This window comes from Aythya ferina, assembly GCF_964211825.1.
Source record: "Aythya ferina genome assembly, chromosome: 3".
Classification (NCBI taxonomy): domain Eukaryota; kingdom Metazoa; phylum Chordata; class Aves; order Anseriformes; family Anatidae; genus Aythya; species Aythya ferina.
In genome coordinates this window covers 33,562,258-33,583,023 of record NC_140298.1, presented here as the reverse complement: position 1 = coordinate 33,583,023, position 20,766 = coordinate 33,562,258, and the positions used below count along the sequence as shown (strand labels likewise).

The window sequence follows — 20,766 nt, the reverse complement described above, 5'->3', positions numbered from 1 at the left end:
CCTCCTCGGAGCAGCCCCGTGTCTCAGGATCCCCTCTTCTAACAGGGGATGAGGGGAGACAAGCCGGGGGTGGTGAGGGCCTGTCCCCGAAGCGGGGCCGGGGAGGGCTGACGCTCCTCTTGTTCGGGTCCGTAAAGTGCTTTGAGCTCCAGGGCCAGAGTTGGTGATTGAAAAAGGTAAAACCCCTGTCCCCCGGCCCCGTCAGGGCCTGCAGGGCACAGCTCCAGCGAGCCAGAAGAGCAGGAGCGGGCCCCGCAGGCGCTGGGCAGAGGGAAGGGGCAGTGTCAGCGATGAGCACCAAACAGGATGGTGGCAGGGGGCTGAGGGAAATAAATATAGCTCAGTAGCAGGGAGATTTATTATTTTCCTTTACATTTTACACAAGGGGAGGAGGGGAAAGCAATCGAGGGCAACGGGTGCTGACCAGAGATCTCCTCGCAAGAACCTCCACATGGGTGCCAGGGGCTCCAGGCCACCTCTCCTGCCCCGTCCACCTCCGCAGCCACCCAGGGCCCCTCTCCCATCCTTCTTGTCCCCAGGACACAGCTATCACTAGAGAGGGGACACAAGGGGCAGAAGCAGGCAAGGAACAGCCCCAGACAGGTGAAGCAGCCCAGGGCTGCACAGGGCCAAAGAGCTGTAGCCTAAACCCTTTTCTCCCCTCTCCATAGCACCCAGGAGACCCCCAAAACAGCCGTCCCGCATCTGACCCTGCGGTGCAGACACAGGGCAGAAAAGGGATCCACGGTCTGCCACAGAAGTCAAGTTAGTTTTCGCTCGAAAGGGGAGGAAAAATGTGCAAAAAAATGCCACTTAAAACGATGCTGCAGTCCCCAAGCTGTGCCCTTGGGGAGCAGGGGGCACGATTTAGGGGAGAGGCTGCCTGCGCCTTCTCCTGCCTGCGAGAAGCACCCTGGGCACCCCTCACCCTGCAAGGGGTTGCCCCCGTGCTGCTCCCCCAGCAGTCCCCCAGCAGGGTGAGGCTGTCACCTGCCCACTGGGGGACTTCTCCATCACCCCCTCCCCAGCACCTAGCACGTCACCACCCCACAGGGACACGCGGGCATGGGGAGGAGGGAAGGCAGCACTGCACGTGCAGGTGGAACAAAGCTACCCCATCTTCCTACGGGGGGCTTCCAAGACATCAATTAAAGCTTCGTTTGTCACCTTCCTGCAAATCTAATAAATTATTAGTGTTTCTGTTTCTCACCAGGAGGACGGGGGACAGAAGGGGCAGCCAACGAGGCCTCAGCGGTGCCTCTTGTCCCCAGAGCCCTCCCCAAAGCACCCAGCCTCCCTTCTCTCTCCTGGGGTGCTGGCAGGGTCATGGTCCCTTCCTCCCCAGCCCCTGGGGGGTCTGCGGTCCGGGTACGTGTTAACGAAGGTAGCTAATGAAGAGCAAGCCCGCAGAGCGGCGGGGAGGTGGAGGCAGGGAAGCGGAGAGCCAGGGCCAGGGCCCCTGCCCTCGCTGAAGGTGGTGGCCCCAGGGGTGGGCGAGGGCTGCAGGTGGCCCCCTCCCCATCTCCGCGCTCCCTTGGGTTTCTCTCGGCCGGTCTGGGTGGGCGCAGCCTGCCCCGCTCCTGGGCCTCCATCCCCTCCTCCCTCCTGCCCTCCCTCCGCAGTCCCTACTGGCGGATCTCGTTCTCTATCAGGCTGTCCTCACACGACTGGAAATCCGTGTCGTTCATGCCATCGGCGGTGATGAGCTCCTCGTCCTGCGACCCCTGCTCCTCCGACTCGGTCGCTTCACCCTCCGGGGAGGAGTCCTGCAGCACTTGGGCGATGTACTTCTGCTGGGGCAAGGGGGGGAGAGCAGAAACACGGTGAGCACAGGCAGCTGTGAGACCTCCTCGCACAGTGCAAGGAGCAGGTTGAGCATTAAGGAGCCCCAAGATGCTGAACGAGGAGACCGAGCAGTTGGATTCACTGCCCCAGCCGAGAGGGAGGCAGAAAACACACACGCAGCACCCAGGCAGCAGAGGGAAAGGGGCAGGTATGTGAGCATGGGGGGTTACAACTCATCACCCAGCTCAGGTGAGCGACACCTGCCTCCCAGTCCTGTTGGGAGATTGTGGGTGCTGCCTCAGGAAGGCAAGAAGCAAGGAGAAAAAGTCTCGGGATGTTGCCTCCCCCTTTCCTAAACCCAGGAGAGCAGCGCGCCAGGGCAGGGAGGTGGGGACAGGAACTCACAGTGGATTTGGGAGCCGGCAGATTAGTGGCAGGTCTCCCGTTCTGCCTGCTTTCTATGGTGTCCACCTCTGTGTGTTCGATCTGGAGAGGGAAAGGTGAGATCAAGAGAAAGTCGAGGAGACGCATTTGTAGGAGCCACACTCCAGCAAGGCTGCCTTTGACCTCTGCACAGGTACGGGAGCAGCACACACGCGGTAAAGGTTCCTTGGGAACCTTCGCCACGAAGCTGGTGAAGAGACGCCCTGCCAGGGAACAGGCTGGGACATCCCAATTTGCCCCCAAGCCCATTTCACTGCTCGGCTGCACTCCCAGGGGAAGGGCCCCCAGGCAGCACCCCAGCTCACCTTGTAATTGTGAGCGCTGAGGTATTTGAAGTGCCCGAAGCAGACGTGACACAGGCAGATCACGATGGTGATCACGAGGACCACAAAGGTGAACATGGAAGTAGGGGCCAGGAACCCTGAGGCAAATAAAAGCCAACGTTAGGTTGCCAGAGCCCGACGGACAGGGGGAGGCCACCTGCAGCCCGGCTGGACGCCTCCCAGCCCAGCGCTCACCCGTGCGCACGGTGGAGAAGAAGAGGAGCCAGAAGAGGCAGAGGATGGGGGCAGCCACCACTTGGTTCACGGCCCCGGAATGGATCTTCTTGTCCAGCTTGGCAGGCAGGTAGGCATAGTACAGGTTGTACCGGTCCACCAGGTGCTTCAGCAGCATGTACATGAGCCCTGAGGGAGAGAGAGGGGAGAGGTGGCAGGAGGGAATCGGCCTCTTTCCCAGCGCCTCGGGGCAGCAGGAAATAATTCACCCCAAAGCGGGGAGGCAGAGAGGTGTCGCTTACCAAAGGGGACGATGATGGGGCAGGTGATGCTGTAGGTCATGACCACGGTGAAGACGCACATCATCCAGGCGTACGCAGCCCCAAACTGGAACTCGTAGGCCTGGTGCTGCCGGAGAGAGCAGAGACTCATCTGTGGGGTCGACCCCCAGCCCTTGGCGAGCCCCAGGGCGCACGGCCCCCGGCACAGCGCCTTCAGGGGGAGACCCCAAAACACCCCCAGCCCCACCACTCACCCGCTTGACGTTCCTCCGCTCGGCGGCCGAGCGGGCCAGGCAGAGGCGGATCATGTACATCAGCAGGCCGGGGATGCGCAGCAGGTCCATGGCGTTGCCGATGAAGGCGGAGGCGATGACGTAGTTGACGAAGAAAGCCCCGTTATCGGGCAGGAACACGCACCTGGGGAGCACAGCAGGCTGCAGGAGATGCTCCCCTGCCCCGCCACGCACCCCGGTCCTGGGTGCCGCCTCTGGAGGCTGCCAGGAACCTCACCCCCCCCATCCCCCCTGCAAAGAAGGGGCTTTCTTCCCTGCCCCACTTACTCAAATCGCACTGTGGCTTCAGCCAGGAATTTTTTGTCAAAGAGCCAGCGGAAGAACACATCCAAGCTGTGGGGGAAGGGGGTGGGAAGAGAAGAGAAACAGTCGGAAGCGGCAGCATACGGACATAGACATGCAAATGTATGGAAACTGCTCTAAAAAGGCCCAGAGCTCTGACCACAGGCCTTATTGTTCCCTCTTGGGATATGTCATTGGCATTTATGTAAATCAGACACTGGGAAAACCAGTTACAGGATGCAAAAAAGGACGCAAGACTTCCCATTCTCACACGTGTTCTCCCGTCACCCTAATCCCATCAGTATTTCCCTCTCTGCTCCTGGCAGAGGTTGTTTTGGTTAAACACTAGGTTACTGACCACAGGAGAAACCACTCAGGTACACGGTAACCTCAGGCACAGAAATAAGAAAAAAAAACAAACAAAAAAAAACCACAAATCTCATTCCCCCTCATTCTATATTTTTTGATATAGAACTGTACAATCCTCTGGCACCTCTAGGGCCAGGATTTCAGCGGAGCACAGAAATCCCCACGCAGCAGCAGGACTGATTTTGTCCTCAGAAAGGAGCATGACCTGTTTGCTGGGACACAGCCAAAACGCAAATCCTGGGAGAATGTTTACCTGCCTAGGGCACAAGGTTAAAAGCAGCAGGGCATTTTAAACCTGACAGGGAAACTTTACTGTAGTCACCCCCTGCAATGAAAGGCGATTTTTCTGTGTCTCTGTTGGAGGGCTCCTCTTTTCTCAAAAACCACCCGATTTAGCCACCGAGGGGCTGTACCCTGAATTTATGGGATGTAGATCCCCCACCCCGCAATGCATAAAGAACTCCCTGTCACAGCAGATCCCCCCCATCGTGCTTCCACCTCCCAGTTTTCCTCTCTTCTGTCACACAGCTGCTCTGCTTTGCCCCCAGTCAGTGCTGAGCCCATGCTGATTCCTGGCAGCCGAAGCCCCCCTGTCACAGGACATTTCTATAACCCCTGCAGGAGGATTTGGGGCTTGCATCCAGCAGGATTCACATTTCTGCAGCCTACAAATGGGAAGACCACCCAGCCGAGCAGTATGACGTCCTGAATTCTGGCTGAAGTGGGGGAAGTTGCTACTTTTGTGTAAAAGTGAGCGCACGTAAAACAGATGTGGGAAGAGTCTCCTTCACCAGCAGGCCTCAAGAAGGCTTTTTATGTGCATCCATCAGCCACCTCAGGGTTTGTTGCCTTTCTAGGAACACCCAGGGAAGGGTGACAGGGACATTTGTGCAAGCAGGGCGAGGAGGTGTTGCAGGAGGACCACCAGAGGTGCATCTCAGCCCTCTCCACACTCCAGGTCTCTGCTTGCTTGCCCTTCCCTCCACACCTACCTGCTCAGGCCCAGCGAGGGCAGCAGCAAGACCATGAAGATGAGGAAGGTGTAACACTTGTGCATGGTGGTCCTGTTCTCTCCAGACCTGCGGGCAGAGAGAAGGCCATTAAAATTGTCACTTTTTTTTTTTTTTTTAAATGTCACTTTTAATTCCCAATTGTTACTGGGAATAAGCAGCTTCAGTAATCTGCAGCTGCCAGAGACGCCAGGTGAAAGGAGCTTATGTTCTCACACATGGTGAATATGCCCCTTTCCCTCCAAGGTATCCCTTGGAAAAGCTATGTCCTACACACGGGTACAGGCACACCACACCTGCACGCTCACCTCAGCCACGCCTTCCCTTACTACCTGCATTTCTCATTACCTTTGGCCCCAACTCCTCCCAGCCTTCCTCTTGCAAACGCACATCAAGCTCCGCTCAAATAACCCCAATACTGTGCAACACCCAGCGAAGGGCTGGCAGAAGAGCAGCAGACCCCAAGGTGACCAAGAGGTGCCACAAGACACCACGCTGGGGGTGGACGACAGGAATTGAAGCGAGAGGAACCAGTCAGCAGCTTTCCCTCAGTGGGGAGCATCAAGATGCCAGGCACTGGCTGCTCTTACCTGGTCCAGTGCGCTTCGAAGAAGGCCGAGTAATACACGATGGTGGGCAGCAGAGCTGAGAAGCACCACAGCAGCAGCGTGGGGAAGAACTGCGTGATGATGGGGTTCTGCAACAAGGAAGAGAAGAGACCACGCGTTACACGTGATGTGGCAGCTCTCGTGCCCGTCACGGGAGCTGCCTTTGCTGATGCATAGTCCCCAGCTGCCACCGCACCCTGGCCAGGCTTAGCACCCCTTCTGGAGGCTGGGAACACATGGCAGGGTGCTGGCCTCTTCCTGGGGGACATCTCTCTTGTTCTCAAGGCTGAAGGGACCTGAGGCACGCTGACAATCTCACTGCCCCTTCCCCTGCAGGGGCTGCTGTGCCTCAGGGTGGCGGGTTCAGTGCTCCCCATCCCGTGCCCTTCTCCGAAGGCCTTACGTTGAGGTACTCCACAGGCTTGGTGACGTTGAACTTGTCCATCGTGGTGATGATGATCGCAGGGGTGGTGAGGAAGAAGAGGAGGATGAAGAGCACCACGTTGATCACCAGGCAGCGGATCCACCAGATGAAGCCCCGGATGGAGAGGTGTTCCCTGGGTGGGGTGAGGGGGGAAGAGGGCATCAGGAACAGCCACACCGAGCCTCACACACGTTCACGACACAGCCCAGCCTGCATCAGCAGGGCCTGGGGCACGATCCCAAGCTTTCCCCTTCTGAGTCAGGGCCCAACTCTGGCTCAGCCAGGCAAGAACAACTCCTTTAGCTATCAGAGTGTGAGGGCGCACCCCTTTCCCATCACTGGGGACCCGAAGAACCCCACAGCTGCTCACCAGTAGATGTTCTGCGGGTCAGGGGCATAGCTGACAGTCCAGTTGGAAACGTGAAGGGACTCGCTGCAGGAAGAGGCCTTGGGCTCCCCGCGGCACGCACAGCCCTGGCACTTGCAAGCGTTGAAGTCTTTGAGGATTCTGGAGAAGAGAACAGTGGAGATGGTGACACATAAGGCTAGCAGGGACACGTTGAGGTGAACGCCCTGCGGCTGGGATCTGATTGCAAGGAAGAGCTGTGAGACACCACCTTCCCGGCAGAACCCCTTGCAAGACTCACATGGCTGTGATGGTCTCGTTGTGGAAGGTGACGAAGGCCATCCCCAAAGGCTTCTCGTTCACTTTCTCCTTCTCCCGCTTGTAGTCGTCTTTGAGTTTCTCCTCCAGCTTCGTGTAGTACTCGATTGCCTCCACCTGGGCAGAGGGACAGAGGTTAGAGCAGAGACCTGGGGACGCCAGCCAGTGTGGGCAGTACAAGGACCCAATGCTCACGTTAACCCTTCTGCCCAATGTCTCCAGCTCTCCACATACCTCCTCACAGCCCCTGATGACACAGCAGCACAGGTGGCCGCAGGGCTTAGGGTTGATCATAGATGGGGTGTTCTCCTTGCCCTGCAGGTTGGTGAAATATATTCGCCCGCGCTCAGCCTTCTTTCTGAAGCGGGAGAGTGGAAAAGAAAAAAAGGTGCTCAAAAAAGCTTTCACAGCACAGGATTTGAAGGAGAAACAGTTGGGAAGAACCCGCTCCCCACCTCCTGTGCACCCTCCCCCCAGCCCTGCCCTCTCCCCCAGACTGGGGGCTGCTTACCTCTCCGCATCAAGGAACATCAGCCGGGCCACATCGTAGCAGGGACGCGCCTCCAGCACGGTGCAGTTGGCATAGGCCTCCCTGCAGACAGAGAAAACCAGCCCCTCACACACTGCATCAGAGCTGCACCTCAAAACAAAGCCCACACCTTCAGGCCTTCCTCCTGCCACGAGCAGAGCATCATCAAAAGCTTGCTGGACAGCAGGAGAGCAGCAGGCTCTGCTCCCTCTTTTGGGAGCAACGTGTAGGGCAACGGAAGGGAAACTTTTCTTTTTTTAAGGATTCGGTTAAAAAAGAGAATGCAGTTTTCTACAAAGAGCATGATCAATGCAGAGGCAGCAGCAAAGCATCCCACAGCTATTGCTGGAGCGCCTCCTGCCTGCTTCTCACAGCTCTGAAGCTGAGCACTTATCACGTGCCCTGTCTCACTACTTACCATGCTGACCCCCTACGGCTCTGCAAGATATAGCTGGGCACGTCCCAAAATGCTGCATATTGGGATAAAAATTTGCACAGAAAAATCGCAGCAAGATGCCCAAAATGAAAGTGCTCACTGATTCGGACTGCTTCCCCCTCCTCACCCCGAGGTATTATTGCTATTTCAGGTAACACTAGCACCACTCCACTAAAATATATATATATATATATATATATATATATTTTTTTTTTTTTTTTACAGAGCAGCCTTTAATTAGGAACACAGTCAGACTCACTCAAAATGCTTCTTGATCTTTTCTGGCTCGGCATATTTTGAAATCCCATTGATGAAGAGAGTTCGCTTCACCTGGAGGGAAGAGAGTGCAGATCGGTATGGGTGGCATTACAGACCAGACTGCAGGAAAAAAAAGAAAACCCCAAGGCCCTGGCCTGAGCTAGCAGTCGGAGAAGGCAGCCCCCAGGCTTGCAGAACCTTTGCTCCCCACCTCCTGTGCTGCTGCTAGCTGTTGGCATTTCATACCCTGACGTGCTGCAGGTTGATGGGGTGGGGGCTCACACTGCAGCCGCCTCAACAGAAACAGGGATGTTGTAGTACAAAACAAGGCAAAAAACAACTGGAGGAGAGCCCCAAACCCACACAGCAGCTGGAGCAACTCCTGAGGAAGACATAGGGCACGCCACATGCCCACCCAGCTCAGGCCTCTCTCATTTCCCCCGCACGGCATCAGGACTGCTGCTCTGGAGGAGATCTGCCCTTGGCCAGGCAGAACACGCCAACCCCAAATTGCTGTGGGAAGTGGGGGTGCCTGGCACCCTCTCCCAGGCTGCCCAACTTGACAGGAGGCCCAGGAAGCCTGGGCGAGCTCCCAGCCCTGCTCACCAAGTCATCCTCCTTGTAGCGCATCTTGGAGGTGTGCCGGCGCATGCTGTACACCGTCAGCAGCAGGTACAGGAAGGCGAAGGACGTGTGCAGCCACAGCAGGTTATTCCTGGCGCGAGAGAGACCGTGCTTAAAGCCAGCGTGAGGTTGCCACCGCGGCCCTCAGGGACCTCCCCTCAAAGTCTCTGGGGCCAGGAGGAGCGTTCCTGGCAGGGCATCACCCACAGGCCCTGCCAATAGCCTCCAGGAGCTCGGTCTGGACGTAGGAGCAGGGACAGCAGCCTCACAGGAAAGGCAGAAACACAGCCTTCGAGGAGGCAAGGCTCTGCAGCACGTGGGCATCCAGAAAACGCACCCTGAGGGGTAACTGGGGCCAGTTACCCACCCCATCCCTGCCCACACCTACCCGGAGTTCAGGTTAGCGATCGTCGTCCTCCCAAAGCTGTAAGCGTTGTTTTCTGGGGAGAAAGGCAGACAGGCATGCTCGGTTACACCACGGGGCTGGGGCAAAGCACCCCAAAACCCAAGCCGCCCAGGAAAAACCCTACGCACACCCCAAGCCCAAAGCGGGACAGGACCCAGGGTTTCTCTCTGCTCCTCCCTGGCAGGACCAGGGCTCCCTGCCCTCACCTAGCAGGTCCCCTGAGAAGTTGACGGGTAGCACGATGCCCACGGAGAGCACGCCCACAGCCACCAGCAGCCCGATGATGTGCCTCTGGAAGGACAGGTAGTGCACTGCATCGCCCCCGCACTTGTCCCGGATCTCGTCATCCCTGCCAGGGAGAGAAAGGAAGACAGTGAAGAAACCTCCTCCAGCGACCTGAGGGCAGGCAGGAAAGCACTGGGTGACGGCTGTGAACCCACAAACCACCCCTGTAACCCACACAACACCCCTGGATCAAGCCCTACAGCTGCAGCCATGCCCTGGGGAGGCACTCCAGCACCTGGCCATGCACCAGCGCAGGCAGAAGCCTGCCCTTGCAAATCTTGCTGCAGCTCTGCTCCCCACGCTGCTGCCCTCTGCAGGGCAGCTGAGCCCCTGAGAGCCACACCTGATGCCCTTCCTTATGGTGGGTCCCATCTGTCCCCTTGCTGATGCGGCCCCACAGAGCTCTGAAACCTCGAAATGCTTAGGAAAGCACCCCTGAGCATCAGCATGTGTCTCTCTGTACCCTCCAGTCCACCTTTCGCTGCCGTGGGCCTTCCTTGGACAGCAGTGCCCCTAGCAGGAGCCTCAGGGAGAGCAGCAGCTTATTTCTCAGATGGGATCGAGGCAGAGGTGACCTGGGCTGGGATTTCTCCTCCATTTGTGTCCCAGCCTGTGTGCTGCCTCTGCTTTTTCCCCCCGTGGTTCCCCACCCGCAGGCAGGTCCCGGAGCACTTACTTTATCCTGAAGATGGCCGTCAGCCAGGAGCAGAAGCCCTGTGCAGAGAGAAGACAGGAGGGGCTCACATCACTCCGCGCTCCCTTCTCCCTGGACTCTGCCACGTGGCTGCCCCCCACCAAGCAGCTTGGCCTCCCAGGAAAGCTGGGGCCCCCCCCCGGAGAGCACAAAAGCTCTCCACAGCCCGGGGATGCCCAGCAAATTCATCACACAGGTATTTCAGCCACTGCTTTTGCCTCCTGCCACTACTCACGTTGTCCCTCTGGTCGAAGTCGACGGAGCTGGAGACGGAGGTGAGGCGCTCGTAGCGGTCGTGGTTGTCGGAGTGCAGGGCGGAGGCGACGCTGCAATGACAAATTTGGGGGAGAGAGGAGGCAGAAGGTGAGGGTGAGAGGAGGCAGCCGGGCCGGGAACCGAGAGCACCCGGAAGGCCAGCGGTTAATTCGGGTCAGTTTGCCCCAGGTGAGACGGAGGAGAGAGGACAGCCTCGAAGAGCGGAGGGGAGCAGTAAGCAGAGACCCCTCCTCGGGTGGCACCGGGCTCTGGCAGCCTCCCCGGGCTCAGCTGTGGGTGCTGCTCCCTCAGCGTGCACCAGCCCCTGCCAGGAGGGGCTGGGGGCAGCTGCCACGGTGGGGGAGATCGTGTCTGCTTAGTGCAGGGTTCAGAGAGGGAAGAGGAGACGTGAAGGAGAGGGTGCCACAAGAGGGGACAGGCTTCAAGAGGAAAAATGAGCCAGGCTCAGCCCAGCTGCTCCTCGGCTTCATCTGGGGACCTCTGCAGGCAGCAGACCCAGAGAGGGAGCGGGGAGGCAGCTAGGAGCATGGGGCTGAAGGGCAGGAGAGGGGACTGTCCCAAACCGCTGCGCTCCAGACACAGGCAGGGACCTCGATGAAGAACCTGCAGCAACCAAGGCAGGTAACAGCCCCCGGTATGAATGAAAGTGGAGGGTAGGCTGGCAAAGAAGACAGGAAAACGGCCCAGAGACCTAAATTAAATAGCACTGGTAAGGTGACAACATCAGGCTGGGCCCTTGGAGGTGCGAGAAGGGAGATGGCTGATCTGAAGGCTAGAAGTAAAGGGGAAAAAAAAGATGAAAACAGTCTCTGTGTAACCAGTACAGGCTCAAGAAGGAGCAGATGGATGAGAACCTAGAGGAGAAACAGGTGAGAGATGAGTGCTAGAGACAAGGAGGCGACACTAGGGGGAGAAAAACAAGCAAAGACACTTGTGACCCTGCAGAAGGGAAGAGGATGGGACACGTGGCCTCCCCGCAGGGCAGAGCAGCACCTGCTGAGCCCCTAGCTGGAAGCAACGCCCAGAGGGGAAAGGAGATTAGCTGAAGGTCACGGGTCTACAGGAGAACAGATTAGACACAGCCCTGCAACTGCACGGCCCGGCACCTGGCTCTGCTGCAGGGACAGCTCAAGCTTCAACCAAGCCCTGGGACCCTCAGCCCTTTGAAATCCCCAAGACCCTGCAGCTGGGCACGGGGAGAGGGTGAATTTCTGCTGCCTGCAGCCCTGAGGAGACCCTGGCACGCTGGGCACGGTGTGCTCCTGGCTCCTTGGTGCTGGAAAAGCATTGGGCAGGGCAGAGAAACACTAGAGAGCATAGCTGTGAAGAGAGCCATGGCTCTCATGATAAGACCACCTCGTGACAAGACTCTCTTGTGATAAGATTAACTCAGCTCCGTTCCAGGGGACGCAGAGACCATGACCAGGACAACTGGCAGCGCCGTGAAGATGGTGGGTGCCAGCCTTGCCAAGGATGGGGAGCTGAAGATGGGGCTCCAGGGGACCTGCATCCAGCTGGAGGCTTTTTAAAGCGAAGCACTAACAAGGCAGGCGAGAGGCAGGTGGGTTGCACTAGGCCTGGGTGACAGCAGAGCCCCAGCAAGCTCAGGGGAGCAACGGGAAGAGGAACAAGAGGACCCCTGGAGAGAGGCAAGCGCTCAGGAGGATAACAGAGGTGACCAAACCCTCCTGCAAGGCCACATCCTGAGCTTCAGAGCTCTGCTACCTCTACCTGACTCCCCCTTGGTAGAGCTGCCATGAAGCAGGGCCAACCACTAGTGAAGCATTCAAGTGTGAGCAGGGCATCCCCTCTGTGCCGTGTACCACAGCTACCAGCACCTTTGCTTCCACAACTCCAATTACTCTGCTCCTTTTGGAGCAAAGAGCAGTCACAAAAACATGGCAGTGGCGTGACCATCTCGGGCTCTGTGCTGCTGGCTGGCTCCTCTGCAGCGCGTAGCACTCAGCACGTCAGCAAGAACAGTCCTTACTTAGATAAAAAAGCAGCAAGAAAGAGGGAAGAGCAGGGAGGAAAGGTCTGGAAATGCCAGGCCGAGGTGCTGGAGGATGCTCTGAGCAGTGCTGAGGCAGGAAGGGGTGGGTGCTAAGGGACAAGAGCCAGCACTTCCTTTGGTCCTGGCAGCCTCGCAGGGGTGAAGGCAAGAGAAAAGCTGTGTGAGGGCCTGCCAGATCCTCCCCACGCACCTCGGTGCTCCTGAGAGCAGCCCTCGTGGCTCACCAGCACGAGGTAAAGGAGGCTGCCCTCTGCCTGGGCGACCCCAGGATGCCACAGGTTCATTTCCAGCTCCTCCATCACAGCTACGTTTATTCCCACCACACAGCAGGACACTGGCAGGTACAGCAGGGTGCATGACACGGCACCCTCTGCCTCCACCGGCAGCTTCCTGGCGCTGCTGCATGCAGGGAGCATTTAAGAGGGGAAAACCAGGGAGTGCCCAGCTGCGGGAGGTGGCTGACACAAAGGGGAGGGGAAGAGCAAAGTGTGAATCCCCTGAGAGACACAAATCCAAGCCCTGAGCTCCCAGCCACTCAGATTAGTTCAGAAGCAAGAGAGAAAACTGCAAAAAGAAGAGAAAGAGAGAGACAGGGAGAAAGAGAGGAGAAACAAGACCCTGAAAAAACAACATACTATTCCCGCTCCTCTCGCTCCGTCTGCCAGCGTCGGCGCCTGGGGGCACAGAAACAGAAAAGGAGAGGTTACAACAGGGGAGCGGGCGCTGGGGCCCCTCCGTCGCAGGGCACTGTGCGCCCAGCAGGGCTCCACGCCGTCCTGAGGAGGAGAGAAACCTGCTGGGGGTGAGGCCAGAGAAGATCTTCCCTCCAGAGCTTGGTCAGCAAGGTGTGCTCCCAACAGGAGCCCCAGGCATCAGCCTCCAACACAAAATCACCGTCTCCAAGGGGCCCTGAGTTTTGCCAGAAGGCTCAGTCGCCCAAACACACCTTGGGCAGGGAGGATGAGCACCAGGAGTGATGTTTTAGCACCTGCAAGCTAAACCCCCACTTGCACAGGAGCAGATACACAGGCCCTACAGCTCCTCTGCCTGCTTCCTGACAAACTAGCTACACACACTGCCTCCAGAAGCAAAACGAGAGGGTTGCTGGACACATTCCCTCTGCCATCCCTGCTCTGGCCCCACAGAGAGCTCCCCACAGCCCTGTCCAGGTGTGTCGTGCTCCCAGGGTCAGCACAGGCCACAGAGCACAGGAGGGTTGAGCTGCAGCTCGTTCACTTTTCACCCTGCCAAAAACGCCTGGTGGCCCACCCTTTTCCCCTTGGGGAGGAAGAGCTGTGTGGGATGAGCTCCATGTCTGCGCCCAGGCTTACCTGTCAGCATCAGTCACCAGGGCCAGGCGCCCGTAGTCCCAAGCAACCTTCCGCAAAATTGAGAAGACAAACAGCAGTGCCTGGAGGAGAGCAGAGGGAGAGCCGTGAGGCCAAGCATCGCCCTGAACGTTACCTCTTTGCCCTCCGCCTGCAGAAGTGCGGGAACGGGGTTAGGAGGGGACAGAGCTACTCATGACATCCTGGGGAATTTGGGACCCCGCAGCTCTCACCACCCGGCCACGGCCCTCCCTCCCTGATTAACCTGGGGGAGAAGGTGCCAAAGCAGCAGCAGCAGGAGGAGGAGGAGGAGGCAGACTTACGAGGAAGCACATAAAGTCAAGGGCGAGGACGGTGGGCACGCCGCCGAAGGGCAGCCCCTGCAGCACGGTGCTGCGGATGCGGGCGCTGTAGCAGTAATCCTTGGTGCTGTTGCTGCAGGAGGCGGCCTTGCAGGTGCCCCCGGCTGAGCCCAGGGTGGCGATCACGTAGGGAAGCATCTCTACAGCTTCATCGTCTTCCCTGGGGGAGGGAGAGACAGGGCGGGTTAGGTGCCTGCCTGCTGGGTCACTGCACGGCCCCGTTAGGGCTGGGGGCCAGGAGCTGGTCCCACTGTGCACGATTCCAGAGCCTCCCTTCGCCTGCTCCCCAGCTCCCACGGCTTTTCGGTGCACCTCGTCCTCACCGACTACTCCTTCTCCCAAAAGGTGCTGCCTCCCCGCACCTTCCCCCTGCCAGGGAGGGCATTTAGCCACCAACAGGGTGGGGTGGGCGTTCAGTCACGGCTGGGTGATGGCAGCGAACGGCTGCGGGAGGGTTGCTGCATCATGATCCCACCATTTCCTCCGCCTGGCTGCGTGCCACCAAGCTTTACGAGGCTGAATCACCGCGCTCGGCTCGCTGCAGGCCCCAGCCCCACGCTCCCAGGGCCCCCATCGGAGGCTGGTAACACCTCAGCAGCCCCGTGAGGGCATCACCCCCCTCTCCCGACCCTACAGCAACACCGCCAGGAGCGCACGGCACGGCCTGGATGCGGGAGATGACCTTGCCTCCCAGGACAGCGCTCTGATGCTCTCAGCACCTCTTACCCAACCCCTCGGGCGTTGGGTACCCCACCACACACCTTTTGGATCACGCACGCCGGCACAGTGTTAGCTATTCGTGCAGAGAAGACTCGCGACAGGCCGGGGAAGGAGGATTCTCCTCTGCAGAGGCCGAACCATTTACCTCGTTGCCGCCTGTTTTATAGCCCCATTCTCAGTCTCCTTTCTAGCAGGAACACGGCTCGTGCACGCACATTGCCCACGACGCTACCGTAACCATCATTTATCCCAACCATTAGGCATTCACGACAAATTTCACGAGCCTGTGGATAATGCAGGCCGCATTTTACAGAAACAGGTCCCACAGAAGTATTTTTTTTTCCCCTAAAGCCAAGAAGAAGGACTGGAGGAGATCCTTCCTAGCAGAAAAGCTGTGGCTTACACCCCAGCCAGGAGCATCTCTTTCCTCCCAGCCCTCCAGCAGTGCCCTCCTGGCACATCCCTCCAGGTCAGACCCAGCTCCTGCTGGAGGCTGATCCTAAAGGGATGCAGGTCTTGAGGCTCCTGCTTCCTGCAAAACCCTCCACGCTGCCTTCTCACTCCTTGGTGCTGGGCTTGTGTGTGTAAGCCCCCCAAAAACACCTTCTGCCTTCTGGATCCCCGCAGCACACGGGTGGTTTCGTTCCTCTGTGGGGGAATGACTCCTTACAGGGGATCTTTGCTGCACAAACACCACTGCTCCTTCACAGCGCTCAACCCTGGTGGTCTCTCTGAATTTTCACATTCCTCCTCAATTTAAGCCATCTCATCAGTGAAGCACAGGTGCACGTTTTTAGCAGAAGCTCCGCACCTCTCACCCCCCTTCCCTTTGTTTATCAGTAAGCTCACCTCGTCTTGGAGCTTCCTGTTTATCTCTGATCTTAATCCTCTCCCTGGGGGATAATTAACACATCTGCCTTCCCTCCTGCCCTGTGTCTGTCCCCTGCCAGCCTCCACAGGCTGGCTATTCCCACCCACACCCAGCTCTCCTTCCTGAAGTGCAGGATCTCTTTCCTACAACCAGGTTTCTGAGCTAGCCTCTCAAGGTCACATTGCCTCTTTCCTCCTGCGTGGCAGGTACCGACCTCCTTGCAGCACTGAGCTCAGCCACACAGGGATTTTGTCCCCTGGGCACCATCGCAGGCCCTTACCCGCAGCACTTCACCACCGAGGACACCTTTCACGATGCAAGCCACCGCGCGGTGATGGCGAGGAGCATCTCCGCTGCCTCCCCAGGGGCTGGCAGGGCGTGCTGCTGCATCAGCCCTTTTCCGTGCTCCTTATGCATGCTGCAGCTCTCAGAGGTTGCAGGGGGATGGCCTCACCTCCTCCTCGCTGCATGGTGCTCGCCCGCCAGGGCTGGTCTCCAAAGGGCCTCCGGTGCGGGCAGGCAACAAAGGGCAAGGTAATCGCAGCCCTGCGGCACGCGGAGCCGGGTTCTCCTCGCGGCTGCACGCTGATAAGAGGTTGAGCAGCCAAAGCAAGAGGAGGAATTGTTCCTCAACAACAGCCAGCATCAGCAAAGGGCCCTCCCAGAGAGAGGGCTGGAGGCGGCCAGCAAGGCAGGAGGGTTAGAGAAGGACATCCAGGAACCGGCACGCAGCTCAGCGCTGACACAGCACCCGGTACGGCCACACGCAGCAAGGTGACCTTGGCCATGAGAACGTCCAACCCGGGGCACCGAGACACTGGGAAATCCTTGAGGTTTTACGACACATCGCTCCCCACACGCACCCGGTCTCAGCAGCTACTGCGCTCAACGGGGAAAGCAGGGAAGTTGCATGGTCCATGAGGCAGGGCTAGGAGACCCAGCCTGAGCTCCTGCTGCGAGCTGAGCAAGCAGCAAAGGTCACAGCAGAGCGAGGTGGACCCCAAAAACAGCCTTGAGACTCACCCTGTCCCCGAGCCCTTATCCGCATAGCTCCGGATAGACGGCCGGGCCCCTCTCTGTGTGTCAGTGCTGGAAGATGGCCCGGTCCCTCTTCTGCAGGATGCTTGCTCTGCCGCTGCCAGAGGGACCTGAACCACAGACAGGGAAATCTCTGCACACCTGCTGAGCACCACGAGGGCTCAACACCTCCTTTGGAGTTTTCGGGTTGATCTCAGGCTGCCGGGCAGGGGTCTGTAGCCGGGAGCCATGCACACACGGCAGGCTGGGGAGGCTGGGCCCGCAGCCAGCCAGCAGCACGTGAGAGATGCTGAGCGGGCTGCTCTTTTCACCGGCCTCTCTCCACCCTCTGGGCTTGGCAAGAGGAGCCGGGCCCAGGCTGGGAACGCAGGGAACAAAGTGCCGGTCAGGCGCTGGGCACGGAGCTGACGGCACCCGGCCAAGAGCAGGGACACAGAAGTGGCACTCGAAGGCAAGCAGCCCGGCTCCCAGAGCCGCAGAGAGAGGTGTGGGAGATAAAAAGTGGTTGCTTAGGCATGAAGGAGGGCTCTGAATTTTAGGTGAGGCGCAGCAGTGCAAGCCTTGTGTCGTCCAGAGCCCTATCTCAACGCTCGGGTAAACAGAGAAATGGCACTTTAATCGGGCAAAGCCACTTCGAGTCACTGTTTACATGGAGCACAGCTCCACGAGGGCAAATACCAAACCTAAGAAAGTCCATCCAAGGCTTGCAGGGGGTAACACGGGCTCCTCTTGCCCATAGCCCCTGCTCGCACGTACCAAGACCACCGAAATCCTGCCTTGACCTGAGGGAGGCTGATGACTGCTGGATCACACACTGGAAAGTGCTGTTCCATCTCTGGTTTCTGGATCAGGACAACACACCACGACAGGACGGCTACACGAAGTGACAAGTCACCTGTTGGAGCTGCAGCTGAGGCCCCTAATGCAACAGGACAGAGCAGCAAACGATCCCTCCAGCGCCTGGCCTTCCCAAACGCATCGCAGGAGCGCAGGAACAATTAATGGATAATGGCAGTCAGAGTTTAATTACTAATTAATAACCCAGATGAGGTTGCTGTTTAGAATTTCGCCCAACACGAATCTAGCCTTGGCAGCCTGCATGGGCTAATGCTTGGTGAGATATTTCTCCACGGATCCTCACACAAGAGGAATTGCCCCTGCTCAGGAAAGCTGCTAAGCACACACTTACCTCGAGACGCTCTCGCTGAAGTGATCACAGCTTAAACACACAGCTAAATTAAAGTGTTTGTCTAAAATGGGGCGGACTGGAGCACCGTGCTCTGCTTCAAGCACCAGCTGTTTTCCAGGACCATTTGCTGACCCCAGGCTACGCGTACTGGTTATCAGCCCAGCCCCAGTTGAGATCTCACAGTGGAGGCAGCGAAGATCAAGTAACTCAACCCGAATTTGTCTCTGATGGTGAGAAATAGGCTTCTGTGGTACACTGCAGGGACAACTGCCACACACTGCCTTAGCATTGATACCCTGAGAGCTCACAGAGCTGTCTTTCAGCCACACCAGGACCTAAAGCATCATCCCCTCTCCCAGGCTTATCCTCGCATTTCCTGTTGCCTTCCAGCAAGCTCTCCTTGGTTTTAAATAAACATGGCAGGTCGAGAAGCACCAATTGTCCCAATGAAATGCAGTTTACCCCATTTAAACCAACAAATGCTCAGACATCCTGGTAGCTGCCCCATTTCTGCACCCCAGGACACCCTTGAACCTCGCTGCCAGCCTCACTACGCACCATCAGCATTCATGTCAGGGCTTATCAGCCTCTTGGCAAACGCTGCCACACACAACAAACACGGCCTTTGCATCTCTGTTGCTGTCACAGGGCTTTATTTTTTTTTTTTTTCTATGGGGTATTCTGGGAAAAATAAACAACAGAAAAGGAAGAAAACCACCCCCAAAACCTCTTGCTGGGGCAGGCGCTCTCCAGCCACGAAGCACAGCGGCGCACTCCGTTACCGTGTGAGGGACGAGAGGCTGCCCAGCGGGCCCTTTCCAGATCCCCGTGCAGGAAAACCCGTGCCACTCGCTGGAGATAAGGCAGGAACCGTTTAAAGGACATTTTATCCACGAAGAAGGTGCAGCACCACTGTCTCACCTCACACACCAGTCTGCGTGTGAGCAGGGGGCCTCCAGCCTGGCTCTTCCAAGGTGCCCTCATGGCTCCGAGGGGCCAGCCTGACCCTCCAGCAGAGCACCAGGCAGGTGTATCTGCCTTAAACCAGGCCGTGGAAAAGTCCAAGGAGGCAGGAGGGCAGCACCTCCTCTACCCTTCCCCACGAGGCCGGCCGGCCGCTGCCAAGCTGCCCGTTTGTTTGCACGCCAGGCCCGTGGGGTTAATCGCGCCACGGCCCCGTAAGCAAGCAGCAAGGCTGGAATTTCCCCCCTGGCAGCCTGCCCTGCTCTGATGCCACCCGACTGGCATCCCCATCAAAGGCTGGGAGCCTGGGGACACCTTTTTCGGGGCCAGGTGGAGCAGAGCTGGTGCTCAGGCAGCTGCCCAGCCCTGCCCACAGCAGCCAGGCCCGGGCCCTGTGACGCCTGCGCTCGACAGCAGGCAAAGCTCCCGATATAGCACCGGCTGCCTATTTATAACACGCTGTTTACCAACACCGAGCGCTCTCTGGGTGGAAATGAGATGAGTCAAGGGAGCACGAGTGCTCTGGATCCCCCCTCCTGTCATGGGGAGGATCAGGAGACAGCGGGAGGGTGACCTAGGTCTGATCACCTCACCAATGGGATCACACTTGAGGGCACCCTCAGTATATATATTTTTAATATCAGACCCCAAAGCTCTGGGTAGATCGTCCTGTTGGTTAGATCCACCACACAAGACCTTCTCCCAGCAGCTCGATGGAGGGCTGCTGGCTGCTATGGGGCTGTGACGGGGGGCTCGGGCAGTGCCTGTGTCCTGCAGAGGGACCACGATGCTGCTGCCACCCCCACGGAGATTGGAATGCGGTTTCAGGGGCTGTAGGCAGCAAGGACATCTGACAACAACTACCAGAGGCCTCCTTCAATTCTGTAGTTTCTCTGCTGCCCGAGGCATACCCCCACCCGGCAGCGAGGAACAGGCCCCGCAGTGCTGCTGCTGATCCGAATGCCCATATGGTGGCAGAGCCTTGAAGCCCATCCAGGCAGAACAACCGGTGCCAGCTCCTGGCTCCTCCTAAAGCCACCACCACATTTTTTCCATCCCTCCCTCCTGGCTGAGCCCAGCCGCCTCTCCACGCCAGGCTCATTTTTAGAACCTCGCCTTTTCCTCTCCTCCTTGGAGAAGGCCATCACTTTCCTGCCTTCAAACCCACCAGGAGGGTAATGGACCTCCTGGCTCCTCTCCCCTTTCTCATTTCCTGGAGCCATCCTCGGTGCCGTCGCACTTACCAGCTCCAAATGGACTGGAGAGGACGATTAAGAGGCTCGGATCGATTTCTGAGCTTCCACCCCTCCTGAGGGGCACGGGGAGGGCGGTCCCAGTGGCTTTACCAGAAAGCCTCAGCCGTGGCTTGATGTGTGTCCAGTTATAGCCTGGAGCATGCCGTGTTAACAACAGGACCACAGGACCAGACGTAGAAACACACCGTGCTGTTGGACTCACCCTTCTGGGCGAGTTATACCTGTCCTGTCCCTGCTTGAGGGTTGCACAGCCCACAGGATTAAAACCGAGGGTGTTTTTGGATGGTTCTCCAGCTGCTTACAGGAGGAACTGCAAAAGCACAAGCTCCAATCTGCCCCCACTGGCTGAGGGAGCCAGGGAGATGTCGGAGACATCTCCCTGCCTGCACATTCAGGCGAGCAGTGCTGTGCACTATGAATTTTGCCACTGCTGGTTCAATTCCATCAAAGATCAATGCTCAGGCTCTACAGGGCTGGGTACGTTCCCTGCTCTCGAAGCACTGACATGAGTTTGCCAGGCAGAGGAGTTAAGCGCCCTGCTCTGAGCCCAGAAGCATCTCTCACCCACAGAGCCCTTCCTCACAGACAGGAGGATTTTCTTCTTTCCAAACAGCGAGAAAGAACACTTTGTCCTACGGATCCCAAACCCTCCCCGACTCGGAAATCCACCTCGCGTAAGGCTCCTGCAGGCAAAACAGGGCATTAGCATGCATGCACCTCTACGTGGGGAGACAGAGCAGGACTTACAAGGTCCCAGTGCTGGGTAGGAGGAGAGGGAGTTGCCCCAAAGCTCTGCTCGGGGCCTCCAGAGCCAGCTCGGCAAGGAAAGGAGGTGGTGTTGGGAAAGAAGGGCTCTGCAA

The 20,766-nt window shown here is 58.0% G+C and overlaps 1 protein-coding gene across 7 annotated transcripts in view; it reads right to left on the bottom strand.

Moving 5' to 3' along the window:
- Window positions 1-340: 340 nt before the first annotated feature.
- Window positions 341-20,766, bottom strand: part of TMEM63B (transmembrane protein 63B) — a 25,252-nt gene continuing 4,826 nt past the window's right edge. For 4 of the 7 annotated variants that reach the window (XM_084514455.1, XM_084514456.1, XM_084514458.1 and 1 more), the window contains exons 2-24: window positions 13,831-14,029; window positions 13,511-13,590; window positions 12,815-12,853; window positions 10,125-10,215; window positions 9,872-9,909; window positions 9,117-9,259; window positions 8,893-8,944; window positions 8,487-8,595; window positions 7,882-7,952; window positions 7,169-7,249; window positions 6,892-7,015; window positions 6,641-6,774; window positions 6,364-6,501; window positions 5,973-6,126; window positions 5,552-5,658; window positions 4,944-5,030; window positions 3,568-3,633; window positions 3,262-3,424; window positions 3,029-3,134; window positions 2,748-2,915; window positions 2,535-2,650; window positions 2,191-2,271; window positions 341-1,793 (exon numbers count right to left, since the gene is read on the bottom strand). In XM_084514455.1, coding sequence (XP_084370581.1) covers window positions 1,626-1,793; window positions 2,191-2,271; window positions 2,535-2,650; window positions 2,748-2,915; window positions 3,029-3,134; window positions 3,262-3,424; window positions 3,568-3,633; window positions 4,944-5,030; window positions 5,552-5,658; window positions 5,973-6,126; window positions 6,364-6,501; window positions 6,641-6,774; window positions 6,892-7,015; window positions 7,169-7,249; window positions 7,882-7,952; window positions 8,487-8,595; window positions 8,893-8,944; window positions 9,117-9,259; window positions 9,872-9,909; window positions 10,125-10,215; window positions 12,815-12,853; window positions 13,511-13,590; window positions 13,831-14,007 — 2,493 coding nt within the window. In that variant the 5' untranslated portion in view covers window positions 14,008-14,029 and the 3' untranslated portion in view covers window positions 341-1,625. Of the gene's footprint in view, window positions 1,794-2,190; window positions 2,272-2,534; window positions 2,651-2,747; window positions 2,916-3,028; window positions 3,135-3,261; window positions 3,425-3,567; window positions 3,634-4,943; window positions 5,031-5,551; window positions 5,659-5,972; window positions 6,127-6,363; window positions 6,502-6,640; window positions 6,775-6,891; window positions 7,016-7,168; window positions 7,250-7,881; window positions 7,953-8,486; window positions 8,596-8,892; window positions 8,945-9,116; window positions 9,260-9,871; window positions 9,910-10,124; window positions 10,216-12,814; window positions 12,854-13,510; window positions 13,591-13,830; window positions 14,030-16,483; window positions 16,719-20,766 lie in introns of those variants that run through there. The other 3 variants (XM_084514459.1, XM_084514460.1, XM_084514461.1) reach the window with 3 other exon arrangements.